The following is a 17757-nucleotide window of genomic DNA, read 5'->3' on the forward strand; positions in this document are numbered from 1 at the left end:
CACAGTAAACTACATAATAATCATCATTCTAAGTCAATAACACGATTTTCTTTATAGTGGACAAAGTAATAATACCTCTGGTTCACTGGCAAATAGAATATATATATCATATTTTTTTCTCTGACCCTTTTATTCTGCTCAAATGTGCTAAGTCACACAAAAATTTGTTATGTGTATGCAGTATAAATAATATGAAACTTTGAATCTATTAATTATATATTTATATAAATGAGTAAATATTCTTATACTTTTGATTCCTTTCATTGTTTAATGGAAATGCCTTTGTTGTAGTGAATACAATTTCTCACTTTTTAGCAGAAGCTTCAAAGAATTTTACTGGTATTCTTTTTTTTTAGAGAATTTTTTAATAGCTAACTACAAATATCTCTAGTCTCAATTTGCATGTCTATCAAATGGTCAGAATAGTAAAAAGTTATCCTGATAAATATTTCCCACCAGTTCTTTAGTCAACAAAGGTTTGTCCTCATGCTACCGGCATTTCATTCAAACTCAGCCTCCTTTTTTTCTGTAGTCAGCTGAGCCTTTCATTACTTAAGGAAGTCCTTACAGAGAGGTAAGGAACAATATTGATTTGTCTCTTATAGCTGCCCTCTTTAAACTAGATATACTCCTATTTTTTTTTTCCTTCTGAGCTGTTTTCTGATCATACAGTAATTTTCTTTTCTTTGTCCCTGATTCTGCATGGTCTATTCCTCCATTCACACTTATGTGCTAATAAGTATCTGATGTGTTAAAGGAAGATTTCTGTTCCTAAAATGGATAAATCTGTTAAATCAAGCAAAGAAATATACTTGGGAATGAAGGTCGACATAATTTCAACATATTGAAAAGCTCCTTGTTCTCTCATACCTTAAAAATGAGTTCATATTAAGGGTCAGATTCTAATGCCCAGAAAGCATAGACTATATTAGCATCCTATTTCTTTAGTGAAAAATGAATCTTCTTGAGGACGACAATGATAACAAAAGCATTTACTGACATTTTTTACAAGGCCATTCTCTTAATCGTCTCACACATTTGATAGAACACTTAGGCATAAACCAATTCTCAGCCACGTTTGTATTTTGTGAAGGTTATTTGATTACCATGGGCGTGTGCCTCCACCTCCCCGCGCAGTAATTCCACTGAAGCGTCCCAGAGTGGCTGTAACAACAACTCGCAGGGGAAAAGGAGTCTTTTCCATGAAAGGGGGATCAAGATCTACTGTCAGTGGATCTTCTTCATCAGGCTCTAAATGTAAGTATCTTCTTTATTTTATTTCTCTTTATAGAAGGGTGGGGATACTTATCACTGCATGAATGTCTATACTCAATAAATTAATCAGTGATTATGGAGCATTTGCTGTGTACAATGTATGAGAGGAATGTAAAATGGATAAGAAATGGTCTCTGCTTTCCACTACACTACACTGCAGTAGAAAACTGTTTTATTAGAGCAAATAACTTGCTCTTGGCCCACCTAGCTTGTGACATATTGAAGTCTTGAAATATAACATGTTGCTTTTAATGAATAAAAAAATTCACTTCAAAATAGAGTGCATATAGTATCTTTTCAGGGAAACAGCATGCAAATTCAATGCATGTTTCGAATATTTGAGCACTGGGATAATTAAGATAGGCATAGTAGTTAGGTTAAAAGGGTAACTTTCCGTACTATTCTAAATCATGAGAATTATGTGTCTGAAAACATGTAATGTCATAAAAAATAATATTTATATAATTTCACATTAATTAGTAAAAAGTAGAGATACAAACTTCCCAACTAAACACATTGCTAAATTTTTATATGGACAGATTCAGAAAACTCTAATTTATTAGTAGAATATTATTCCTAAGGAAAGGATAGCAAAATTTCTTGCATTTCTTGAGATTACATTCTACAGAGAAGAGACAGACAAGAGCAAGCAAAGTAAAATCTGAGGTGTTACACAGTAGATCATCATTATGTCAAAGAATAAAGTAGAATAAAGTTGGGAGCACTGTATTTCATGGGATGGTATATGACTGCCTCTCTGATGAGGTGGCATTTCAGCAGAGACCTCATGGAAGTAAGGGAGTGAGAGGGTGGGCTTGAAGCTATTAAGGGTAGAGTGTCTGGGTAGAGTGAATGGTCAGTGCAGAGATCTTACATTGGAACAAGAAACCAGTGCAGCAGAGGGAGAAAGAGGAAATTACACAGGAAATAAGGTAGAGGGAGGGCGAGTTCCAGGGAAGCTTGTCAGGCCATTGTAGGGATTTTATAGTTACTCTGCATCTCAATCTTTCAAGACAAATAAGGCAAATACCGTTATTCCAATGTCGCTGATGAGTAAGCACAGAGAAGTTCACATAGTTAGTAAATGGTAGAGCCAACACTAGAACCCATGTTTTTTCGTTTTCATCCCTATATACTATCTATTCTAGAACATTGCCTTTTGTCTTAGTCCCATCAGAAATACTAAGAGAGAACGCTCTTGAAATACTTTGTTTTTACATGAGAATGTGCAAGAAGTAGTTATCGGAAGCACTAATGTTTCCGGTAACTAAGTTTTGTGCACTCAGAATTTGACTTAGCTAATATAACCTAAATAGCAAATTACATAGATTTACAGTTCCCTATGTACTGACTTATCCATTGATCTAATTACTCTGAATAAAAATGTGAATTCCCTTTTTGAGTCTTAGTAATAAAAGAAAATGAGTTTCTGCAACAATCTCTAAACAATCTTATATGCTCTCTGAGTAGTGTCAAAAGCAAAGAAGTTTCTTGAATTTGGTTCTTGCTGCGGAAAATTGAACATTGAATTGCCTGCTAGGTTTATAGAAGACGTTTTTACCCTAGTAGTGTTAACTTAATTTCAAATAGAAATATCTTAAGCATCTGTGGATTCTTTGCCCTGTAGTCACTTTTAAAACAATGTTTACCAATGGGAACATTATTGATATTTTGGCCATGGCAATTCTACATTGTGTAAGAGTATTCCGAGTTTTGCAGAACATTTAGCATCCCTGATCTCCAAACCTGAAAGGCCAACAGCACTCCTCAGTCTTTGTAACAACCATGCGTACCCTTATACATTTCTAAATCTTCCTTAAGGAGATGGTATCACCCTGGTTTAGAACCAATGGATGGTGGCCATTCTTGGGCAAGAGCAATTTCGTATAACTCAGCCACTTGATTGCCATAAAACACAGTGATGCAGAGAAGAGTGGTATTTTACAATGGTTATTTTGATGTAAATATCTTAATATTCAAATGCTTAAGCTGCATTTGGCCATTTTATTTTTGATTTCTAGTTTTCTTGGGTCATGGAGAGAGAATGGGAATTATAAAATCTTTTTTAAGGATCTTATTAAGAATTTCTCTTGGTTTCATAATAATGAGATTTTGTAAGTGGAAAATAGGATATATTTTCTGCTTTTAGTATAATACTATGTGTTTGTTTTACCTTGTTGATTGTATCATCCAAACCTCTGTAGAATTTGTTCTTTTGTGGCAAATGATATGTCAAATTCTGAAAGTGATTGTTTAAAAATCCTCTACCAGATAGTGACTTTATAAAGTTCTTCTTTTCTTCAGGTTTTATTTTATATCCCATATTGCTTGGATGGTTTTTATATGATGTTTTATAATAATAAGAGGAGAAAAATAATAGCTAACTTTTGTTGGTGTTTGTTCTATGATAACTATTGTTTTAAACATATTTTTTTATATATTAGTACATATAAATTCATTTAAATATATTAATTTTACATATATTAATTCATTTGTTTCTCATAACTGCCTATAAGTGAAGTATTATTATCATTCCCATTTTATAGGTGTAGAAAATGAGGCATAGAAAAGTTAAGGAATATCCCTAAAGTCACAGACCTATTTAATAACAGAGCCAGGAACTACAGCCTGTTTCTAGAGCATCTGTGTCTAGAGTATAGGCTCTTTAGTCTGTGCCCTTTTCAATACTGCCTCTCTATAACTTCCTGGAGAATCGTAACTTTTACATTTATATAATATCTCATTTACTATCTTTAGCCTAGAATTTTACTCTGTTCGATACTTTGCTTGATCCTTTACTGATAAGGCTCTCTTTTGGTTTGCGTTTCCCTAATATATCCATTTATTCTCCACCTTTCTTTGTTGTTAGTTTCCTGGGGCAGGTGTAATAAATTATTACCAACTGAATCATTTAACAACAGATATTTGGAGGCTGAATGTCTGAAATCAAGGTGTCAGCAGAGCTGTGCTCTGTCTCTGGAAGTTCTAGCGGACAGTTTGTTCTGTGCCTTTCTCTCAGCTTCTGGTATGCTGGCAATCTTTGGCATTTCTTGGTTTACTGACACACCACTCCAATCTCTGCTTCCATGATCACATGGTCTTCTCCCATGTCTTTGTGTCTGTGTCTCTTTTCCTTCTCTTATGAAGACACTAGTTATACTAGATTAAGACTCACCTTAATGACCTCATTGTGATTACATCTGCAAAGATGTACTTCCAACTAAGGTCACATTTACAGGCACTGGAGATGAGGACTTCAACATATCTTTTGGTAGAGTATTTTAACACATAACACTGTCACTTTATTTTTGCATATTTCCTAAAACAACATATATCTGGATCTTGTTTTTCAAAGCAACATGAAAGTCTTTGTTTTTTGCAGGGAAATTTAATACTTTTACATTTATTTTATTAACTAATCTATTGGATTATATTTCTTCCATCCTAATTCCAAGTATTTAACTTATTGTTTCCTCTTTTCTTCCTTTCCTTATGCTTGCTTAATGAATTTTCTTTTATTTCCTATCTATTCCCTCTCAACTGCCTTAATTTGTATATTCTACTAGGCCTCTCTATTTCATTAGTGGCTATAATATATTAAACATTTATAGATAAAACCTATTTCTCTCTTAAAATCAAACAATAGCTATGCTAACTCCCATCCAACATGAACTTTACTTTGTTACCTGTTTAAAAAAATTTTTATTGGAGTATAGTTGCTTTAAAATGTTGTGTTAGTTTCTACTGTACAGCAAAGTGAATCAGCTATACGTGTATATATATCCCTTCTTTTTTGGATTTCGTTCCGATTTAGGTCACCAGAGAGCACTGAGTAGAGTTCCCTGTGCTATACAGTAGGTCTCATTAGTTATCTATTTTATACATAGTATCAATAGTGTATATATGTCAGTCCGAATCTTCCAATTCATCCCCCCATTCCCCCTTGGTATCTGTACGTTTGTTCTCTACGTGTGTCTCTGTATCTGCTTTGTAAATAAGATCGTCTATACCAATTTTTTCATATTCCATATATATGCATTAATATACAACATTTGTTTTTCTCTTTCTGACACACTTCACTCTGTATGACAGTCTCTAGGTCCATCCACATCTCTACAAATGACCTAATTTCGTTCCTTTTTATGGCTGAGTAATATTCCATTGTATATATGTACCACTACTTTATCCATTCCTCTGTTGATGGACATTTAGGTTGCTCCCATGTCCTGGCTATTGTAAATAGTGCTGCTATGAACATTGGGGTGCATGCGTCTTTTTGAATTATGGTTTTCTCAGGGTATAAGCCAGGTAGTGGGATTGCTGGGTCACATGGTAGTTCTAATTTTAGTTTTTTAAGGAACCTCCATACTGTTCTCCAGAGTGGCTATATCAATTTACATTCCCACCAACAGTGCAAGAGTGTTCCCTTTTCTCTACATCCTCTCCAGCATTCATTGAAGGTAGATTTTGTGATCAGGGCCATTCTGACCAGTGTGAGGTGATATCTCATTGTAGTGTTGATTTGCATTTCTCTAATAATTAGTGACATTGAGCATCTTTTCATGTGTTTGTTGGCCATCTGTATGTCTTCTTTGGAGAAATGTCTATTTAGGTCTTTGGCCCATTTTTTGATTGGGTTGTTTGTTTTTTTGATATTGAGCTGCATGTGTTGCTTGTATATTTTGGAGATTAATACTTTGTTAGTTGCTTTATTTGCAAATATTTTCTCCCATTCTGAGGGTTGTCTTTTCGTCTTGTTTATGGTTTCCTTTGCTGTGCAAAGGCTTTTAAGTTTAATTAGGTCCCATTTGTTTATTTTTGTTTTTATTCCCATTACTCTAGGTGGTGGGTCAAAAAAGATCTTCCTGTGATTTATGTCAAAGACTGTTCTGCCCATGTTTTCCTCTAAGAGTTTTATAGAGTCTGGCCTTACAGTTAGGTCTTTAATCTATTTTAAGTTTATTTTTGTGTATGGTGTTAGGGAGTGTTCTAATTTCATTTCATTCTTTTACATGTAGCTGTCCAGTTTTCCAGGCATCACTTATTTAAGAGGCTGTCTTTGCTCCATTGTATATTCTGGTCTCCTTTGCCAGGACATGAACTTTACAAAGCTTCTATTTCATCACTCCCAAACCACCTTACCTTCTCCTCCACCACCCTTCTCTGCCATAGAAGCTCAAGTTTTATACATAAACATTAGACTTTTAGCTTCCAGCTTCTGTTAAATATTTATGTATTTTATATCTTTTCTTTCTCATATACTCTGTACTTAGTGCTTCTTTGACCACTCCAAGTGTCTGTTATCATTACTACCCATTAGGACTTAATTTAAAATTTTGTAAGATTTTTTTAGTTATATCCATTCTCCTTTAATTCTTAGTTTTTAGGTTGCTTCTAAAATAATTACTTCGGGTAAACTGATAACATAATTTCTGAATCTATGCATGCCTAGAGAAGTCTTTATTTTTCCCCACATATGCATATTTTGACTTGGTCTAAATTATTTAATTATATTTCTTTTTCTCTTAATATCCCATGTACAATATCCCAATATCTTAACCACTTCTAGTATTCCACTTAAATACTGTTGTTTGTATCATTCTCTATCCTTTGTTAGTATTTTCTTTCTCTCAGATCATAAATCTCAGCAAGAAGTATCTAGAAGTATATCTTTTATCAATTTTCCTTTGGACTTTATGAACCTTTTGAAAATGAAGGTTCTAATCTTTTTTGGAGGGGAGAGGGATCTACTTGGAGGCGGCATAATGTGTGGTATCTGGGACAGAGCACTCAACATGGCAGGGCACTGCCAGCATTCTTTGTATTTCCCTCAGTGGAGATTCAGAGGCATTGCTTTTAGTAATATTTGTTAAATTCTAAATATATATTAAACAATTCCCCATATTAAAGTTATATTTCACAATTAGAGTATAAAGAAATAATTGGTTAAAATAAACATACGTGCGGTTCTTATATTAAGTGAAACCAACCAAAGCACATATATATATAATGTGTGAATTTAATGGAGATGAAGTATATTTAACTTATTGAATGGAGAGCAGAAATGTGAAAAAAATTTAGAAATGGAGAACAAAGAAAAACAGGATTGAATATTAGGTTTAAATAGCAGGCCTTTTTTCTTTTTTAATTAGCTTTTCTTATTTATTTATTTATCTATTTATATTGAGACACAATTGACATATAACATTGTGTAAGTTTAAGGTGTACAATGTGTTGATCTGATACATTTATACATTGCAATATGACTACCATCAGAGTTCTAGCTAACACCTCTATCATGTCACATAATTATCATTTCTTTTTCTTTTTTTTTAACATCATTTTTAGAGTATAATTGATTTACAATCGTGTGTCAGTTTCTGCCTTATCACAAAGTGAATCAGTTATACATATACATATGTCCCCATATCTCTTCCCTCTTGCATCTCCCTCCCTCCCACCCTCCCTATCCCACCCCTCTAGGTGATCACAAAGCACTGAGGTGATCTCCCTGTGCTATGCGGCTGCTTCCCACTAGCTATCTATTTTACGTTTGGTAGTGTATATATGTACATGGCACTCTCTCACTTTGTCCCAGCTTACCCTTCCCCCTCCCTGTATGCTCCAGTCCACTCTCTAGTAGGTCTGCATCTTTATTGCCATCTTGAACCTAGGCTCTTCTGAACATTTTCTTTTTTTTTTTTTTTTTTTTTAGATTCCATATATATGTGTTAGCATATGGTATTTGTTTTTCTCTTCCTGACTTACTTCACTCTGTATGACAGTCTCTAGGTCCATCCACCTCAGTACAAATACCTCCATTTCGTTTCTTTTTATGGCTGAGTAATATTCCATTGTATATATGTGCCACATCTTCTTTATCCATTCAAATGTTGATGGAAACTTAGGTTGCTTCCATGTTCTGGCTATTGTAATTGAGCTGCAATGAACATTTTGGTACATGACTCTTTTTGAATTATGGTTTTCTCAGGGTATATGCCCAGTAGTGGGATTGCTGGGACGTATGGTAGTTTTATTTTTAATTTTTTAAGGAACCTCCATACTGTTGTCCATAGTGGCTGTATCAATTTACATTTCCACCAACAGTGCAAGAGGGTTCCCTTTTCTCCACACCCTCTCCAGCATTAACTGTTTGTAGATTTTTTTATGATGGTCATTCTGACTGGTGTGAGATAATATCTCATTGTAGTTTTGATTTTCATTTCTCTAATGATTAATGATGTTGAGCATTCTTTTATGTGTTTGTTGGCGATCTGTATATCTTCTTTGGAGAAATGTTTATTTAGGTCTTCTGCCCATTTTTGGATTGGGTTGTTTGTTTTTTTGATATTGAGCTGCATGAGATGCTTGTATGTTTTGGAGATTAATCCTTTGTCAGATGCTTCATTTGCAAATATTTTCTCCCATTCTGAGGGTTGTCTTTTCGCCTTGATTATGGTTTCCTCTGCTGTGCAAAAGCTTTTAAGTTTCATTAGGTTACATTTGTTTATTTTTGTTTTTATTTCCATTTCTCGAGGAGGTGGGTCACAAAGGATCTTGCTGTGATTTATGTCATAGAGTGTTCTGCCTATGTTTTCCTCTAAGAGTTTGATAGTGTCTGGCATTATATTTAGGTCTTTAATCCATTTTGAGTTTATTTTTGTGCATGGTGTTAGGGAGTGTTCTAATTTCATACTTTTACATGTACCTGTCCAGTTTTCCCAGCACCACTTATTGAAGAGGCTGTCTTTTCTCCACTGTATATGCTTGCCTCCTTTATCAAAGATAAGTTGACCATATGTGCATGGGTTTAGCTCTGGGGTTTCTATCCTGTTCCATTGATCTATGTTTCTGTTTTTGTGCCAGTACCAAACTCTCTTGATTACTGTAGCTTTGTAATATAGTCTGTACTCAGGCAGCCTGATTCCTCCAGCTCCATTTTTCGTTCTCAAGATTGCTTTGGCTATTCGGGGTCTTTTGAGTTTCCATACAAATGGTGAAATTTTTTGTTCTAGTTCTGTGAAAAATACCAGTGGCAGTTTGATAGAGATTGCATTGAATGTGTAGATTGCTTTGGGTAGTAGCGTCATTTTCACAATGTTGAGTCTTCCAATCCAAGAACATGGTATATCTCTCCATCTATTTGTATCATCTTTAATTTCTTTCATCAGTGTCTTATAATTTTCAGCATACAGGTCTTTTGTCTCCTTAGGTAGGTTTATTCCTAGATATTTTATTCTTTTTGTTGCAATGGTAAACGGGAGTGTTTTCTTAATTTCACTTTCAAATTTTTCTTCATTAGTGTATAGGAATGCAAGAGATTTCTGTGCATTAATTTTGTATCCTTCTACTTTAGCAAATTCATTGATTAGCTCTAGTAGTTTTCTGGTAGCATCTTTAGGATTCTCTATTTATAGCATCATGTCATCTGCAAACAGTGACTGCTTTATTTCTTCTTTTCCAAATTTGGATTCCTTCTATTTCTTTTTCTTTTCTGATTGCTGTGGCTAAAACTTCCAAAACTATGTTGAATAGTAGTGGTGAGAGTGGGCAACCTTGGCTTGTTCCTGATCGTAGTGGAAATGGTTTCAGTTTTTCATGACTAAGGATGGTGTTGGCTGTGGGTTTGTCATATATGGCCTTTATTATGTTGAGGAAAGTTCCGTGTATGCCTACTTTCTGCAGGGTTTTTATCATAAATGGGTGTTTAATTTTGTCAACATCTTTCTCTGCATCGATTGAGATGATCATATGAATTTTCTCCTTCAATTTGTTAATATGGTGTATCACATTGATTGATTTGCCTATACTGAAGAAGCCTTGCATTCCTGGGATAAACCCCACTTGATCATGGTGTATGATGCTTTTAATGTTCTGTTAAATTCTGTTTGCTAGTATTTTGTTGAGGATTTTTGCATCTATGTTCATCAGTGATATTGGCCTGTAGTTTCCTTTCTTTGTGACATCCTTGTCTGGTTTTGGTATCAGGGTGATGGTGGCCTCGTAGAATGAGTTGGGGAGTTTTCCTCTCTCTGCTATATTTTGAAAGAATTTGAGAAGGACAGGTGTTAGCTCTTCTCTATATGTTTGATAGAATTCGCCTGTGAAGCCATCTGGTCCTGGGCTATTATTTGTTGGAAGATTTTTAATTACAGTTTCAATTTCAGTGCTTGTGATTGGTCTGTTCATATTTTCTATTTCTTCCTGGTTCTGTCTGGGCAGGTTGTGCATTTCTACGAATCTGTCCATTTCTTCCAGGTTGTCCATTTTATTGGCGTAGAGTTGCTTGTAGTAATCTCTCATGATCATTTGTATTTCTGCAGTGTCAGTTGTTACTTCTCCTTTTTCATTTCTAATTCTATTGATTTGAGTCTTCTCCCTTTTTCTATTGATGAGTCAGGCTAATGGTTTATCAATTTTGTTTATCTTCTCAAAGAATAAGCTTTTAGTTTTGTTGATCTTTGCTATTGTCTCCTTCATTTCGTTTTCATTTATTTCTGATCTGATCTTTATCATTTCTTTCCTTCTGTTAGCTTTGGGTTTTTTTTTTTGTTGTTGTTGTTCTTCTTTCTCTAATTGCTTTAGGTGCAAGGTTAGGTTGTTTATTCGAGATGTTTCCTGTTTCTGGGTGTAGGCTTGTATTGCTATAAACTTCCCTCTTAGAACTGCTTTTGATGTATTTCATAGGTTTTGGGTTGTCGTGTCTCCATTGTCATTTGTTTCTAGGTATTTTTTGATTTCCCCTTTGATTTCTTCAGTGATCACTTCGTTATTAAGTAGTGTATTGTGTAGCCTCCATGTGTTTGTATTTTTTACACATCTTTTCCTGTAATTGATTTCTAGTATCATAGCATTGTGGTCGGAAAGGTTACTTGATACGATTTCAAATTTCTTAAATTTACCAAGGCTTGATTTGTGACCCAAGATATGATCTATCCTGGAGAATGTTCCATGAGCACTTGAGAAAAATGTGTATTCTTTTGTTTTGGGGTGGAATGCCCTATAAATATCAATTAAGTCCATCATGTTTAATGTGTCATTTAAAGCTTGTGTTTTCTTATTTATTTTCATTTTGGATGATCTGTCCATTGGTGAAAGTGGGGTGTTAAATTCCCTACTATTATTGTGTTACGGTTGATTTCCCATTTTATGGCTCTTAGTATTTGCTTTATGTATTGAGGTGCTCCTATGTTGGGTGCATAGATATTTACAATTGTTATATCTTCTTCTTGGATCGATCCCTTGATCATTATATAGTGTCCTTCTTTGTCTCTTGTAATAGTCTTCATTTGAAAGTCTATTTTGTCTGATATGAGAATTGCTACTCCAGCTTTCTTTTGATTTCCATTTGCATGGAATATCTTTTTCCATCCCTTCGCTTTCAGTCTGTATTTGTCCATAGGTCTGAAGTGGGTCTCTTGTAGACAGCATATATACGGGTCTTATTTTTGTATCCATTCAGCCAGTCTGTGTCTTTTGGTGGGAGCATTTAATCCATTTACATTTAAGGTAATTATTGATATGTATGTTCCTATTCCCATTTTCTTAAATGTGTTGGGTTTGTTATTGTAGGTGTTTTCCTTCTCTTGTGTTTCTTGCCTAGAGAAGTTCCTTTAGCATTTGTTGTAAAGCTGGTTTGGTGGTGCTGAACTCTCTCAGCTTTTGCTTGTCTGTAAAGGTTTTGATTTCTCCTTCAAATCTGAATGAGATCCTTGCTGGGTAGAGAAATCTTGGTTGTAGGATTTTCTCCTTCATCACTTTAAGTATATCCTGCCACTCGCTTCTGGCTTGAAGAGTTTCTACAGAAAGATCAGCTGTTAACCTTATGGGGATTCCCTTGTGTGTTATTTGTTGTTTTTCCCTTGCTGCTTTTAATATGTTTTCTTTATATTTAATCTTTGATAGTTTGATTAATATGTGTCTTGGCCTGTTTCTCCTTCGATTTATCCTGTATGGGACTCTCTGTGCTTCCAGGACTTGACTAACTATTTCCTTTCCCATATTAGGGAACTTTTCAACTATAATCTCTTCAAATATTTTCTCAGTCCCTTTCTTTTTCTCTTCTTCTTCTGGGACCCCTATAATTCGAATGTTGGTGCGTTTAATGTTGTCCCAGGGGTCTCTGAGTCTGTCCTCAGTTCTTTTCATTCTTTTTTCTTTATTCTGCTCTGCAGTAGTTATTTCCACTCTTTTATCTTCCAGGTCACTTATCCATTCTTCTGCCTCAGTTATTCTGCTATTGATCCCATCTAGAGTATTTTTAATTTCATTTTTTGTGTTGTTCATCATTGTTTGTTTGCTCTTTAGTTCTTCTACATCCTTGTTAAATGTTTCTTGCATTTTGTCTATTCTATTTCCAAGATTTGGGATCATCTTTACTATCATTATTCTGAATTCTTTTTCAGATAGACTGCCTATTTCCTCTTCATTTGTTAGGTCTGGTGTGTTTTGACCCTTCTCCTTCATCTGCTGTGTGTTTTTCTGTCTTCTCTTTTTGCTTATCTTACTTTGTTTGGGGTCTCCTTTTCACAGGCTGCAGGTTAGTAGTTCCTGTTGTTTTTGGTATCTGTCCCCAGTGGCTAAGGTTGGTTCAGTGTGTTGTGTAGGCTTCCGGTTGGAGTGGACTAGTGCCTGTGTTCTGGTGGATAAGGCTGGATCTTGTCTTTCTGGTGGGCAGGTCCACATCTGGTGGTGTGTTTTGGGGTGTCTGTGGCCTTATTATGATTTTAGACAGCCTCTCTGCTAATGGATAGGGCTGTGTTCCTGTCTTGCTAGTTGTTTGGCATAGGGTGTCCATTACTGTAGCTTGCTGGTCGTTGAGTGAAGCTGGGTGTTGATGCTGAGATGGAGATCTCTGAGAGATTTTCGCCATTTGGTATTACATGGAGATGGGAGGTCTCTTGTGGACCAGTGTCCTGAAGTTGGCTCTCCCATCTCAGAGGCAACGCGCTGATGCCTGGCTGGAGTACCAAGATACTTTCATCCACACGGCTCAGAATAAAAGGGAGAAAAAATAGAAAGAAAGAAAGAAAGAAAGAAAGAAAGAAAGAAAGAAAGAAAGAAAGAAAGAAAGAAAGAGGATAAAATAAAATAAAATATAATATAATAAATCTATTATAATAAAAAATAAGAAAAAAAATTACTAAGAATTTTTTTAATTTTTTAAAACAAATTTATTAATTTTTTATAATAAAAAATATGAAAAAAATTATTAAGAAAAATTTTTTTTAATTTTTTTAAAAATACAAAATAAAGAAAACTTATTAAGAAAAAATTTATTACGAAAAAAATATTTTAAGAAAAAAAACAAAAAACAGACGGACCCAACCCTAGGACAAATAGTGAAAGCAAAGCTATATAGACAAAATCTCACCCATAATCATACACTTATACACTCACAAAAAAAGGACAAGGGGAAAAATTAATATATCCTTCTCCAAAGTCCAACTCCTGAATTTGGGATGATTCGTTGTCTATTCAGGTATTCAACAGATGCAGGTACATCAAGTTGTTTGTGGAGCTGTAATCTGCTGCTTCTGAGGCTGCTGGGAGAAATTTCCCTTTCTCTTCTTTGTTCGTACAGCTCCCGGGGTTCAGCTTTGGATTTGGACCCACCTCTGCGTGTAGGTCGCCTGAGGGTGTCTGTTCTTTGCTCACACAGGACGGGGTTAAAGGAGCAGCTCCTTCGGAGACTCTGGCTCACTCAGGCGGGGAGGAGGGAAGGGTACGGATGCGGAGCGAGCCTGCAGTGGCAGATGCCAGCATGATGTTGCAGCAGCCTGAGGTGTGCCATGCATTTTCCCGGGCAAGTTATCCCTGGATCACAGGACCCTGGCAGGTGCAGGCTGCACAGGCTCCCAGGAGGGGTGGTGTGGATAGTGACCTGTGCTCACACACAGGTTTCTTGGTGTTGGTAGCAGCAGCCTTAGCGTCTCATGCCCGTCTCTGGGGTCCCTGCTGATAGCCATGGCTTGCGCCCTTCTCTGGAGCTCGTTTAGGTGGCGCTCTGAATCCCCTCTCCTTGCGCACCGTGAAACAAAGAGGCAATAAACAGTTCCTTGCCTCTTCCACAGCTGCAGACTTTTTCCTGGACTCCCGCCCGGCTAGCTATGGTGCGCTAACCCCTTCAGACTGTGTTCACACCGCCAACCCCAGTCCTCTCCCTGCGATCCAACCAAAGCCTGAGCCTCAGCTCCCAGCCACCGCCTCCCACCCTGGTGGGTGAGCAGACAAGCCTCTCGGGCTGGTGAGTGCTGCACGGCACCGATCCTCTGTGCGGGAATCTCTCCGCTTTGCCCTCCGCACCCCTGTGGCTGCACTCTCCTCCATGGCTCCGAAGCTTCCACCCTCTGCCACCTGCAGTCTCTGTCCACGAAGGGGCCTCCTAGTGTGTGGAAACCTTTCCTCCTTCACAGCTCCCTCCCACTGGTGCAGGTCACGTGCCTACTCTTTTGTCTGTGTTATTTCTTTTTTCTTTTGCCCTACCCAGGTATGTGGGGAGCTTCTTGCCTTTTGGGAGGTCTGACGTCTTCTGCCAGCGTTCTGTGGGTGTTCTGTAGGAGCAGTTCCACTTGTAGATGTATTTCTAATGTATTTGTGGGAAGGAATGTGATCTCCACGTCTTACTCTTCTGTCATTTTCTCTCTTTCTCTCAACCTGTAGTTTTCTTTCTTTGTGACATCTCTGTCTGGTTTTGGTATCAGAGTGATGGTGGCCTCATAGAATGAGTTTGGGAGTGTTCCTCCCTCTGCTGTATTTTGGAAGAGTTTGAGAAGGATAGGTGTTAGCTCTTCTCTAAGTGTTTGATAGAATTCGCCTGTGAAGCCATCTGGTCTTGGGCTTTTGTTTGTTTGAAGATTTTTAATCACAGTTTCAATTTCAGTGCTGTGATTTGTCTGTTCATATTTTCTATTTCTTCCTGGTTCAGTCTCGGAAGTTTGTGCATTTCTAAGAATTTGTCCATTTCTTCCAGGTTGTCCATTTTATTGGCACACAGTTGCTTGTAGTAATCTGTCATGATCCTTTGTATTTCTGCAGTGTCAGTTGTTACTTCTTCTTTTTCATTTATACTTCTATTGATTTAAGTCTTCTCCCTTTTTTTCTTGATAAATCTGGCTAATGGTTTATCAATTTTGTTTATCTTCTCAAAGAAGCAGCTTTTAGTTTTATTGATCTTTGTTGTTGTTTCCTTCATTTTGTTTTCATTTATTTCGGATCTGATCTTTATGATTTCTTTCCTTCTGCTAACTTTGGGTTTTTTTTTTGTTCTTCGTTCTCTAATTGCTTTAAGTGTAAGGTTAGGTTGTTTATTTGAGATGTTTCTTGTTTCTTAAGGTAGGCTTGTATAGCTATAAACTTCACTCTTAGAACTGCTTTTGCTGCATCCCATAGCTTTTGGGTCGTTGTGTTTTCATTGTCATTTGTTTCTAGGTATTTTTTGATTTCCCCTTTGATTTCTTCAGTGATCTCTTGGTTATTAAGTAGTGTCTTGTTTAGCCTCCGTGTGTTTGTATTTCTTACTGATTTTTTTGTGTAATTGATATTTACTCTCATAGCATTGTGGTCAGAAAAGATATTTGATACGACTTCAATTTTCTTAAATTTACTAAGGCTTGATTTGTGACCCAAGATATGATCTATCCTGGAGAATATTCCATGATCACTTGAGAAGAAAATGTATTCTGTTGTTTTTGGATGGAATGTCCTATAAATATCAATTAAGTTCATCTTGTTTAATTTATCATTTAAAGCTTGTGTTTCCTTCTTTATTTTCATTTTGGATGATCTGTCCATTGGTGAAAGCAGGGTGTTAAAGTCCCCTACTATGATTGTGCTACTGTCGATTTCCCCTTTTATGGCTGTTAGGATTTGCCTTATGTATTGAGGTGCTCCTATGTTGCATGCATAAATATGTACAATTGTTATATCTTCTTGTGGATTGATCCCTGATCATTTTGTAGTGTCCTTCTTTGTCTCATGTAATAGTCTTTGTTTTAAAGCCTATTTTATCTGGTATGAGAACTGCTACTCCAGCTTTCTTCTGATTTCCATTTGCACAGAATATCTTTTTCCATCCCCTTGCTTTCAGTCTGTATGTGTCCCTAGGTCTGAAGTGGGTCTCTTGTACACAGCATATATATAGGTCTTGTTTTTGTATCCATTCAGCCAGTCTATGTCCTTTGATTGGAGCATTTAATCCATTTACATTTAAGGTAATTATCGATATGTGCATTCCTATTACCATTTTCTTAATTGTTTTGTGTTTATTATTGTAGGTATTTTCCTTCTCTTGTGTTTCCTGCCTAGAGAAGTTCCTTTAGCATCTGTTGTAAAGCTAGTTTCGTGGTGCTGAATTCTCTTAGCTTTTGCTTGTCTGTAAAGCTTTCAATTTCTCTGTCAAATCTGAATGAGATCCTTGCTGGGTAGAGTAATCTTGGTTGTAGGTTTTTCTGTTTCATCACTTTAAATACATCCTGCCACTCCCTTCTGGCTTGCAGAGTTTCTGCTGAAAGATCAGCTGTTAACCTTACAGGTATACCCTTATGTATTACTTGCTGTTTTCCCCTTACTCCTTTTAATATTTGTTCTTTGTGTTTAATTTTTGATAGTTTGATTAATATGTGTCTTGGCGTGTTTCTCCTTGGATTTGTCCTGTATGGGACTCTCTGTGCTTCCTAGACTTGATTAACTATTTCCTTTCCCATATTAGGGAAGTTTTCAACTAAAATCTCTTCAAATACTTTCTCAGTCCCTTTCTTTTTCTCTTCTTCTTCTGGGACCCCTATGATTCGAATGTTGGCACATTTAATGTCTTCCCAGAGGTCTCTGAGACTGTCCTCCATTCTCTTAATTCTTTTTTATTTATTCTGCTTTGCAGTAGTTATTTCCACTATTTTATCTTCCAGGTCACTTATCCATTCTTCTGCCTCAGTTATTCTGCTATTGATCCCGTTTAGAGAATTTTTAATTTCATTTATTGTGTTCTTCATCACTGTTTGTTTGCTCTTTATTTCTTCTAGGTCCTTGTTAAACGTCCCTTGTATTTTCTCCATTCTATTTCCAAGGTTTTGGATATCTTTACTGTCATTATTCTGAATTATTTTTTAGGTAGACTGACTATTTCCTCTTCAATTATTAGGTCTGGTGTATTTTTACCTTGCTCTGTCATCTGTTGTGTGTTTCTCTGTCTTCTCATTTTGCTTAACTTATTGTGTTTGGGGTCTCCTTTTCGCAGGCTGCTCATTCAGTTTCTGTTGTTTTTGGTGTCTGTCCCCAGTGGCTAAGGTTGATTCAGTGGGTTGTGTAGGCTTCCTGGTGCAGAGGTCTAGTGCCTGTGTTCTGGTGGATGAGGCTGGATCTTGTCTTTCTAGTGGGCAGGTCCATGTCTGGTGGTGTATTTTGGGGTGTCTGTGGCCTTATTATGATTTTAGGCAGCCTCTGTGCTAATGGATGAGGTTGTGTTCCTGTCTTGCTTGTTGTTTG

The 17757-nt window shown here is 36.3% G+C and overlaps 1 protein-coding gene across 1 annotated transcript in view; it reads left to right on the forward strand.

Moving 5' to 3' along the window:
* Positions 1 to 17757, forward strand: part of RALYL (RALY RNA binding protein like) — a 532902-nt gene that overhangs the window by 474569 nt on the left and 40576 nt on the right. Inside the window, exon 6 of the mRNA XM_068525481.1 lies at positions 1094 to 1257. Coding sequence (XP_068381582.1) covers positions 1094 to 1257 — 164 coding nt within the window. The remainder of the gene's footprint in view (positions 1 to 1093; positions 1258 to 17757) is intronic.

This window comes from Eschrichtius robustus, chromosome 17, assembly GCF_028021215.1.
Source record: "Eschrichtius robustus isolate mEscRob2 chromosome 17, mEscRob2.pri, whole genome shotgun sequence".
Taxonomy (NCBI): Eukaryota; Metazoa; Chordata; class Mammalia; order Artiodactyla; family Eschrichtiidae; genus Eschrichtius; species Eschrichtius robustus.